The 11,054-nt window shown below is 42.0% G+C and overlaps 1 protein-coding gene across 1 annotated transcript in view; it reads left to right on the forward strand.

Moving 5' to 3' along the window:
• Window positions 1–11,054, forward strand: part of XYLB (xylulokinase homolog (H. influenzae)) — a gene marked incomplete at its 5' end in the record, with an annotated part of 83,948 nt that overhangs the window by 59,040 nt on the left and 13,854 nt on the right. The window contains one exon of the mRNA XM_010136651.1: window positions 7,919–7,977. Within this exon, the coding sequence (XP_010134953.1) occupies window positions 7,919–7,977 (59 nt within the window). The remainder of the gene's footprint in view (window positions 1–7,918; window positions 7,978–11,054) is intronic.

An 11,054-nucleotide genomic window follows, 5' to 3' on the forward strand; every position in this document is an offset into this window, starting at 1 on the left:
GAATTTTAAGTTTGCGTTTCCAGTGTTCCCAGAGGCACTGATGTGTAGCTCAGTGCAGAGCCCTCCTGAACTCCAGGCTTCCTGCAGTGGCGACCATAGGACGCCTGACCTCCTACCACAGGACCTGCAAGCGTGTGTCTGTTGGATCTACAGACCTTCAAAGAAGAAGCCAGGTGGTTTTCTAGTGCAAGGTTCTCTGTGATTTATCAGGAGTTTTTATAAACTGGCACTTTCCTACTAAATATTTGGATAGATGAACTGACAGCATGCAGTGGCAGGTACTTCTACTTTTAATACTCTTACTAACTCTGCTCTTTTTTGATAGTGGTTTCAATGGTGAAGACTTTTCTGCTGGGCACTGGTAGTATACCAGCAGCACTAAGCATCAGTGTTTGTGGTCTTTGAGTGACTATCAGAACTTAATGTTGTTAGCTTATAAAAAAGGACAAAATGCAATTTAATTGTGGTCTGTAAGTGCCAAAACTTGAAGGGAAAACCTAGTTCTATAGTAATGTTTTAACTGAAAGGCTAAAACCACGAAGACCAAGTGATCAGAAGTTTAAAAAATAAAAATCTCTCTTACGGGAAAAGTGCAAATATTTGAATGTAAAGGTATTAAACATGAAAACAGCCAGTAGACTCAGTAAATTCTGTCACTTTGAGTCCTTCAGCTGAGGTCCCGTGCCTTCGTCAGAGGACTGTAGTTCAGTGAATACAGAGCTGGGCTGGATGCTGGGATCCCTGTGTGAAAGTTGTGTGATCTTGTTTAAGCAGATGGTCCACTCTGATGTGTTACATTTTTGGAGCTCTCTGCAGATAGGTTATTTATAGCTGGATGCAATGGCTAGATTTCAAATGCCAAGCTTGGATTTCCTCTAGGTTTTGTTTTCAGACTGGTACCACCTGCTTCAGAATATTTTTTGAGAATTAATTTGTCACATTGGTTCCAGATCTCTCGTTTATTTGCTGAACAACAGGAATTCTGCAGTGGAAGGTGAAGGCAGAGGTGTTGCAAAGAGTGAATAATTGTGGAAGCATGGGGTAAATCAAAGCAGGTTGCATGTTGTTACATGATGCCTTCAGTTGGAGCCTTGGCTATTTTATGGATGTTTGGCCAACTGCTGAGTAGTTTTTGTGGTGATCAGTATTTTTCCCCAATACAAACTATTTTTAAGTTTCACAGTCCTTGCCATATCCAAACTTGGGGTAACAAAACATGAAAATTTCTGAGTAGCCACAAAAACCACAAAATTAAACCTGATGTAAACCAGTTCCCTGGTACATGAACCTGTTTTACCTTAGTAATTCATGAAATATATTACTTATTTTTTCTTCAAGAAATTAATTCAGAACTAAGAATTTACACAAAGTAGAGAGAGCAAGGGTATATTCAATTACTTCTAGTAATAATGTCTTCAGGAGAGGATTTGCCCCCAAATACATTATCACTCTTGACCAAACAGATTTCAAGTGGTCCTTCTAATTTATTTTCCATCTCTTCCCTGAAAAACTTTCACAGAAGTATTTTTCCAAATATTCAGCCTAAATCTACAAAAACTTCTGGTCTGAATCTGCTGCTTTTTTTCCCCCCTTGCTGTAAACTCTAGTGCTGAGTTGCAGATTTTTTTTCTATACATCACCATTGGAATTCATCCCAGACTTCATCAAAATATTCTGTCAAATAGAGATCTCAAAAAAAAAAATATTGATAAACAATTGCAGCTCTGCAGTATTTCTACAAGAAGTGCAAATATTTCAGAGGTCTTGTTGCGAGTGTGTCGATGTGTATGTTATAACAGTGTTATGACTATTGATCTGCTTGTTCCCAAATAAGTCTTTACCATTCACGTACCAAAGTTTTCTGTGCTGTGTAACTCTGCTGAAGTCAGTGAAGGTGAACTGTCAGTGGGGTCGTACCTTGAGTAGATTCTGTTTCCTGTAGTACATCTTAGGCTGTGTGTATTTTCTGGGTGATCTGCAATAATTCGAGGTGCTCTTAAGAGAGAATTTATGTATGTACTTTTCTGTGTTTATTTTTTCTGAAATCTCGAAAAGGGGAAGGCTTTGCGTCCACGTTAAATTTGAAATTCAGAGCCGAAGTGAGCTGGGTTAAGAGGGTTTTCCAACTTCGGTGATTTGGTGTCTTTAAGCTTCAGGCAGTGAAATAACACAGTTTTGTCTTTATTGAAGCAAGGGCTTAGGAAAGCCGAGTTTGGCATCCTCATGAAGAACAATTTCTGCTATTAGAAGTTGCTTGAGAATATAAGGTGACCTACACTATCAGTAGCAAACGAGTCTTGACTACAGATACCATTCCTACTCCGTTTTACTTAGGTGTGTGCTATTAGGTCTGCTCATTTTAGTGGTATTATTCTTGCCTTACAGCAGTGTGAGCAAGAAGATTCATGCCTGTTCTCCCCTACATCATTGTAGAGACTTTATCTATGTAAGTAGCATAAACGTCAAGAATATTAGCCGTATTTGTCACTGCTGCTGAGAAAATCAAGGCTTTTTTCCCCTGTTGAATTACAGCTGGTGTGATAGTAGCTGTAGCCTTAGAGGCTGATGATCAATTCTATCCTTAAAAGTTGTTTTTCTTCCCCAGGCACTGCATTTAAAAAATAAGAATAAATTCTGTGTCTGGAAAATTTCTGACATACACTTGAGCAAGGGAAACCCTCAGTGAAATTAAAGCATGCTACGAAATAGGAAAACTTCTTTTCTTATAAGAAAGCATCCAACCCATATGGCAAACATGGCTTGTTTTTCTCTGTAATAAATTAACTGACACTTCAAAGTGGAAGTCAGAAATGCTTCTTAAAAAGAGTTTTTGAATAGCTTTTATGAATTACTGTATTGTTTTTAGAATTGTAAATGTGGCTGAATCTGTTTGAATATTTGGCTTCAAACTGGTGATTTATTCAGTTGGGAAGTTGTATTTATAAAAATTAAAAAAAAAAAAGGACAAGAAAAAATAAGAAGTGTGTTCCAGTTCCCATTACTTTTGCCTCAGTCAGGTAGATACTGTGTGGTATGCTGAAGGCTGGTTTGTGGCAGTCTGTTTTTCTGTGTTATGAAATACTTGGAGATGTCAAAAGTGATGCAGCACGAAGAGGTGGAGAAGGAAGGGCCTTTGGACCCAGTCCTAGAACTCACAGGGACGTAAAGGGCACTCAGTACCTTGTACATGTTCATATTTAAAAGGGAATAGACAAGAGAAACCTTTTACCGTAGCAGAAGTTTAGTTCACAGTCTTTATATGAATAAGAAAGATTACCGTGAATGTTGGAAGAGTTACTATGCAAGGAGGACCATTTTGGAACGTTTGTTTTATAAGTGAGACAAAATAATCATGTATTTTTGTTTTTTTCTTCTTGAATGAAAAGCTAGAAAATACTTTTTTTGAAATTACAGTGTTTGGAGTTAATCAGAGAAATAAAGGAGGGGCTGATACTTTTCTCGTTGCTTGCAAATTGTAAATTGCAGTTATTCGCAATCATGCTTGTAGCTGGCGTGGGTTCATGTGCATAATCAGCCGCTTTTTGAATGCATGTTCTATTGTTCTGTTTTATTTATGGATTCAGTTTTGATGAGAAAGACATTATGAAGTTGTTTGGATGAAGCCTTGGAAATGGCTTTTAGGAGTTTTGAAAGTCAAAACTTGGGGTACAAACTGGGGCTGTGTGCAGCACTGCAAACTTAGGTGAAGAAGTTGAAGAGTTTTTGGCCTCCAAATGGGAGGTCAGATTGTGCTTTCGGACTTTGTGGCTCATGAGACAGCAAAATTCTGGACTTGCACATTGTTACTGTCCAGTTGAAATACAGCCAGGTCCAAACGCCCTCAGGTCAGGAGCCATCCCATCGATTTCAGCATCCAGACCTGTTCGCAATCCAATTTGACCTCACTCCTGGTGGAACAGAGCAGGAGGCTGAATTTCTACTACCAGTCTCCTTGCACAAATGATGTGGCAGCAGACTTTGGGTGCTAATTACCAGCACTAACCTTCCGATTGATGCAAGGTTGTATATGTGATTATTTTTCTTAATAGCTACAGTTATGTTCCAGACCGTTAGAGGGGCTGTCGGGCTGCTCAGGGGAGACTCGCCCTGCGTTACTGGTTCCACTTCTCACTTGCCAAATCCACTTGTGCAGTGCTCTTTGAGTCTGCACTTTCTAAAAATTTTTGGTGTTCCCTCTGCTTTTTGTCTTAATCTGCTTAAACTGCTTGCTTTTCTGGGAAGGCATCAGTCTTTTTGGGACCACTGACAACGGCTGAAGACAAATAACACTGATTTCTGTCTCAGTGACAGATTTTTTTTCCCCACGTGCCTTTCAATGAAAGCAATATTTTGGCTGAAAACAAGAGCTGGGAGATGAACTTTAACATCACTCAGTTCTTCCTGGATCTCTCTGAAAGGCAGGATGGCGGTTTTGGGGTGAGAAGTAACGTACGTGGCGTAGGCTAACTTCTCATCCTTGTGTGGGAAAGGGCCTTATGCTCGGTCATCCCACATAAGTGAACTTCTTTACTTGGGTCTTCCCCCCTCCTCCTGTCCAGTGGGCATTATTATTTAACTGAATTTCACTAGACAGTTGCCACGTTCCAAAGCAAATAATAGATCTGTAGAAGATGTGCACGCTGCAGGATGACACCAGCCACATGCATCTCCAAGCGCTTTCTAGATAGGGTTAAAATTCTCCATCAGCTCTCTAAAAAATCATTAGTTTTTAAATAGGAAGGAAAAAACTGGTTGGTTAGATGCTATGCAGGGAGCTTTTAATTAAAAAATGTTTAAATCTGATTCTCTCAGCTGTCAAATAGTTGTATTCATGAATTATGTTTGCTACAGTTGGTTTTTGTTTTTTTTTCTTAGTAACACTGTATTTAAGCTCTTTCTGTGCACTGCCGTAGGGGATAGATGGTAGCTCCTGACAGATTCAAACACAGCTGGCTGAGAACAGCACAAGTGATGGATGAATGATGTCTTTGTTAATGCCCCGTATACATAAATGATGGGCTTGCTTTATTTATTTATAAGATGTATCCAATTACACATCTCAGAGCAAATGTCCACCGTTCAGTAAAGCACACAATATTGCTTTAAAAAGACAGTCCCTGAAATCAGTGATCAATGCATCTTCCTCACTTTCTGGAGAGAGTCTGAAATACGAGGTAAACCTAAAATTCAGCAAATTCAGGTAAGTTCTTTTGGGACCTACTCCTCATCTTCAAGAAGTGGCTGAAACTCAACCAGGGAAGCTGTTGCCTCTTTTCTGGCTGCACGCAGAGGTGCCTCTGGAAATGCAGTGCACTGGGTTCACCTAAGATCACCTTTCCACGTGGTCTGGATGGACCAGGCCCACCAGTACAGTGGGTCAGATTCCATTATCAGACAGTGATGGCTGGGGTTCACTAGGCTGTTTCCTACTGAAATAGGTTTCAGTGAAGCAAACCATCCTAATTATTCGAAGTGGAGGAGAATTAATGGTTTTGCCCTTCGTGTAGCTTCATCGTAGGGTTTTGGGTTTTTTTACTGCGTGTCTGTGTGTGTTCACACTCACAAGCTGATCTAATGCAGAACTTGAGATGTCAATCAGCATTAGAAACTTCACAGTGTAAATTATTTTCTTTTATCAAGTAGGTTAGCTCTGTTCTGAAATAATTCTTAGTATTTTGCTACAAAAGAATTAGCGTGGATTAAGATGGGTGTGCAGATAATCAGCTTTTAGACTTGAGATCTGTTTGCACTCTTGGTAGATTCCTACCTCAGCTAATAGTAAGGTAAATGCATACTCATGAGTGGTTTGTATCGAATAGCTAGTGCTCTGTAAATTCACCCCTACTTTTCTTATGGTAACTTATTTATATAGAATTTTATAGAATATTATCTTGAATTAGTTATGGCTTAAATTGATAATGTAGCCCAAACCTAGCAAGGAGTAAAGCTCCTGTCCGGTCCTCGATTCCTAGTGCCAACATGTTGTCTGTTACAGGGGCACTGGAGTCAGCTAGAAGGTACCGATCAGCCCTGCCTGGTCCATCAGTTACAGTGCCAGTGAAAGCAAACAGCAATATATACTGACAGAGCTCCGAAACATTTGGAAAGTTGTGGAGCAGGAGCCCTGAGACACAGAGCTGGCATATGGATGGCAGCGTGAGAAGCAGCTGAGCTGAGCTGTGTTTGCAGTGTTCACAGGGGTGGTTGCTGTTTGGCTTTACCACTTTTATAATGTTCACCATTCTTCCCTGATGGTAAGAGCCCAGCAGTTTATTTAAAGCCCCTTTCCAGAGGCACTGGAGAGCAGGCAGGCCTTGTGGTTGGGTTTTAGGTTCTGTGAAGTGTAGCAAACACGTTTGTTACTCATTCTGTCTTGCTGGCTGTCTCTGAAATGTGTTGTTTTCATGTTGGATATGGTAGTTCTGCAAGAATTTATATTCACAACAAGGTTTAGCAAGACAGAATTGTGTCTACTGGGCAAATCGTTTAGAGTTCAGTTTGGTTTCTAGGAACAGAGGCTTACTAGTTATTTTTCACTGGTTTCTGTGCTATTATGTTGTTGTGATAATCTTGGCAGGGATCTGTCACTCTGCGTTGGTATAATTGAAACTTATTTTCCCCGAGGAATCACTCTGCTGTTTGTTTTATTTGTTTACTGACATTGACAGAGATTCTAATGGCTTTTAAAACCCAATTTGTGCATCACTGAATATCTTCCAAAGAGGAAAATAAAATTAAATTTTCAGTAAAATAGGGTCCTTCATGCAATGCTTTGTCTGGGTCTTAGACTCCACCTGAGCACCTAGATGTGGGTCTAGAAAGCGCATGGTGAGCTGCATCTTCTCTTTTTTTCTAATTCTGTCCTCAGGGCTTTTATCATTAAGATACTTGAAAGAATAAATGATAATAAGTTATTTAGGGCACCAGTATAAGTTGTCCAACTTTGCCATGTGAGAAATAGATTATCTTGAGCTTTTATTTTAAAGGAGGTTCAGATAACAAAGCAATAACCACAGTAAAATTCTCCTTTTGGGAGGATATACATGATGATATCACTTATTACTGTCATAAATCAGGGTAGTTAAGTGTTTAGATTTTTAAAGTACATGATATCAAAGTATTTATGCATTTATTTTGTTGTAAGCCTTTGAAGAATTTCACTGAGATCATGTGGACTGCTCATGTTCATAATGCCTTGCTGAGTTGTGGTTATGGATGGATATGTGGTTGTTGCATGCTGTGCTCCAGAGGAGCGTGCACACAAAAAAACAACGAGGTACAGGACAGATAGTCAGAGATGTGAGAAGAAAGGAAGGGTTTCTTTAAGGACTAAAGAGTGCAGGGTAATTTTTTTAACATCTCCAAAGCAGTGGGTTTGCGTTGGATGAAGATGCAGATCTTTATTTTACTGAAGTGACTTAGACCATCTCTAATTACCTTTTGAGACACTTCCTTGTCGTTCAGGCGTATAGGGATTGCCAGGTTTCAGTGAACTCTGACTGTGAACGTCACGAGGAGATAAGTTGAGAAAATACTGCTGGTTTTAAAGGTTATCTGTCAGTTTGTATATATACAACTATGAGCCAAACCAATCCGACCTCAAACCAGAGCCATAGTGTAACAACACTCTGCCTTTCTTATTGTATATCTCTTTTGCAAATCTCCCTGGCTTTGATGGCACTAAAATAATAATAGATCTGCAGTATTTATATTACCTCTTCTAAGGAGGTGTTCTAATGTGCCTCAGAACAGTGGGAAATTAGCCTTATCTCCTTTTTTACAGAAGGTAAATTAGAGGTATGGAGCGAGAGCCCAGACCATCTGACTCCCACCTCCTTGTTCTCATTGTTCGGTTCAGTAGTGCAAATCTTGGCAACGTGCACTTTCAGTCTGATCTATGTGTTGTATTGCATTGCAGTGCCCAGAACAAGGATTTTGGCTACTGGTGGTGCATCCCACAACAAAAAGATCTTGCAGGTAAGTAGAAAATTAAATCCTTTGAACTGAACTTGCGGTTACATCTGCATTTTTATTTTGATGTACTGAATCCAAATAGCTGCAGCTGCACCAGAAAGTGTCGATATGGAATCGTGAGTGTGCTGCGGGTCTTTGGTGCTTTTCTTCAGGTTTAGTGTGGAATCCGTTAGCCCAATGCTCATGTTGTATTGAACTTTAAAGGTTTTTTTTAATACTTGACTAGTTTTATGAATGTGTATGTGAAGCAGTCCAGGTCTCATCACTCACATCAAATCAATCAGCAAAGAAATCAAGAAGAGACGTCACAGAATCACAGAATGGTTTTAGTTGGAAGAGACCTTTAAGATCATCAAGTCCAACTGCTAACCCAGCACTGCCAAAGTCACCACTGAAACATGTCCCTTAGCACCACTGAGGGGTCTACATGTGCTTTAAATCCCTCCAGGGATGGTGACCCCACCACTTCCCTAGGCAGCTCGTTCCAATGCTTGACAACCCTCTCTGTAGAGAAATTTTTCTAATATCCAACCTAAACGTCCCCTGGTGCAGCTTGAGACCATTTCCTGTCATCCTGTTGCTTGTTACTTGGGAGAAGAGATTGACCTCCGCCTCACTACAACCTCCTTTCAAGATAGTCGCAGAGAGTGTAAGGTCACCCCTCAGCCTTCTTTTCTCCAGGCTAAACAAGACTTGTTCTTTAGAGCCTTCACCAGCTTCATTGCCTTTCTTTGGACATGGTCCAGCACCTCAATGTCGTTCTTGTAGTGAGGGGCCCAAAACTGGACACAGCATTCAAGGTGTGGCCTCACCAGTGCCAATTACAGGGGTAGGGGCTTGTTTTGACCCAAGTGCAGGACCTTGCCCTTGGCCTTGTTGAACCTCGTACCACTGGCCTTGACCCATCAGTCCAGCCTGTCCAGATCCCTCTGTAGTGCTTCCTGACATTCAAGTAGTTCAACATTGCCCCCTAACTTGGCATTACCTGCAAACCGACTGAGGGTGCACTCGATCCCCTCAACCAGATCATTGATAAAGATGTTAAAGAGAACAGGCCCCAACACTGAGCCCTGGGTAACACCACTTGTGACCGGCAACACACCGTTGACCCATCAGTCCAGCCTGTCCAGATCCCTCTGTAGTGCTTCCTGACATTCAAGTAGTTCAACATTGCCCCCTAACTTGGCATTACCTGCAAACCGACTGAGGGTGCACTCGATCCCCTCAACCAGATCATTGATAAAGATGTTAAAGAGAACAGGCCCCAACACTGAGCCCTGGGTAACACCACTTGTGACCGGCCACCAACCGGATTTGACTCCATTTACACCACTCTCTGGGCGTGGCCATCCAGCCGGTTTTATATCCACCTAAGAGTACACCCATCCAAGCCATAGGCAGCCAGGTTCCCCAGGAGAATGCTGTGGGAAACAGTGTGAAAAGCTTTACTAAAGTCTAGGTAGACAACAGCCATAGCTCTTCTCTCATCTACTAAGCAGGTGAACTTATCATAGAAGGAGATTGGGTTAGCCAAGCAGGACCTACCTTTCATAAATCCATACTGACTGGGCCTGATCACCTGGTTGTCCCATATATGCTATATCATGTCACTCAAGATGATCTGCTCCATAACTTTTCCTGGCACCAAGGTCAGATTGACAGGCCTGTAGATCTCTGGATCCTCCTTCTGACCCTTCTTGTAGATAGGCATCGCGTTTGCTAGCCTCCAGTCGACTGGTACCTCCCTGCTTAGCCAGGACTGCTGGTAAATCATGGGAAGTGGCTTGATGAGCACTTCCGCCAGCTCCTTCAGTACCCTTCGGTGGATCCCATCTTGTCCCATAGACTTGTGCATATCTAAGTGGTGCAATAGATCACTGACCATTTCCTCTTGGATTATGGGACTATGATTCTGGTCCCCATCTCTGTCTTCCAGCTCAAGGGTTGGGCACTCAGAGAACAACTGGTCTTACTATTAAAGACTGAGGCAAAACCAGTATTCGGTACCTCAGCCTTCTCCTCATTCTGGGTCACTGTGTTTCCCCCCACATTCAGTAGAGGATGGAGGTTCTCTTTAGCCCTCCTTTTGCTGTTATTGTTTTTACAGAAACACTTTCTATAGTCTTTTATGGCAGAGGCCAGATTAAATTCTATTTGGGCTTTGGCCTTTTGCCTTTCTAATTTTCTCCCTGCACAGCCTCATAGTCTTCCTGAGCGGTCTGCCCCTTCTTCCACAGGCCATAGACTGTCCTTTTCTTCCTCAGTTCCAGTCAAAGCTCTCTGTTTAGCCATCCTGGTCTTCTACCCTGCTGGCTCACCTTTTGGCAAGTGGGGATGGCCTGCACCTTTAGGAGTCCCTTCTTGAAGGAGGTCCAGCTTTCCTGGACTCCGTTGTCCTTCAGGACTGCCTCCCAAGGGACTCTCAACCCACTTTCCTAAACAGGCCAAAGTCTGCCCTCCAGAAGACCGAGGTATCAGTTTTACTAACCCCCTCCTTACTTCTTCAGAATTGAAAACTCTACCATTTCATGATCACTATGGGCAAGACAGCCCCCAACCTTCACATCACCTGCAAGTCCTTCTCTGTTCCTGAACAGCAGGTCCAGCAGAGAGCCTTCCCTGATTGGCTCCCTCACCAGCTATGTCAGGAAGTTGTCTTCCACACACAATCCAGAAACCTTCTAAACTTGATGAAATACCTGACATTTTTGTAGTTTTTGTCACTCAGATCAAAGCTGGACCATGGATTTAAACTGGAGGGGGATTATGCTGGTGTTGAACACTCAGAAAAAAGCCACCATGAAACAATGCCCCTGCCCCCACCCTTGTTGTTCTGAGTATCTGTTACTCATCAGCGTTGTGTCGCTGCTTCAGAGAGTACAGCCTGTGCTCCCCACCTTCCTCTTTTGCTGCTGTTGTTGCACATCCACCCCTGGTGAAGGTCCTTCACCTGTCTTCAGAACTGAATACTGCCCACTCTCAGTTTCTGCCCACTGAGATGTGGTAAAGCCTTGCTCACAAATGGTCAGGCCTCTCACCTGGCTTTTTCTGGCACAGAACTAGACATCTGGCTCGGCATT

This window comes from Buceros rhinoceros, unplaced genomic scaffold, assembly GCF_000710305.1.
Source record: "Buceros rhinoceros silvestris isolate BGI_N320 unplaced genomic scaffold, ASM71030v1 scaffold1695, whole genome shotgun sequence".
In the NCBI taxonomy this organism is placed as follows: domain Eukaryota; kingdom Metazoa; phylum Chordata; class Aves; order Bucerotiformes; family Bucerotidae; genus Buceros; species Buceros rhinoceros.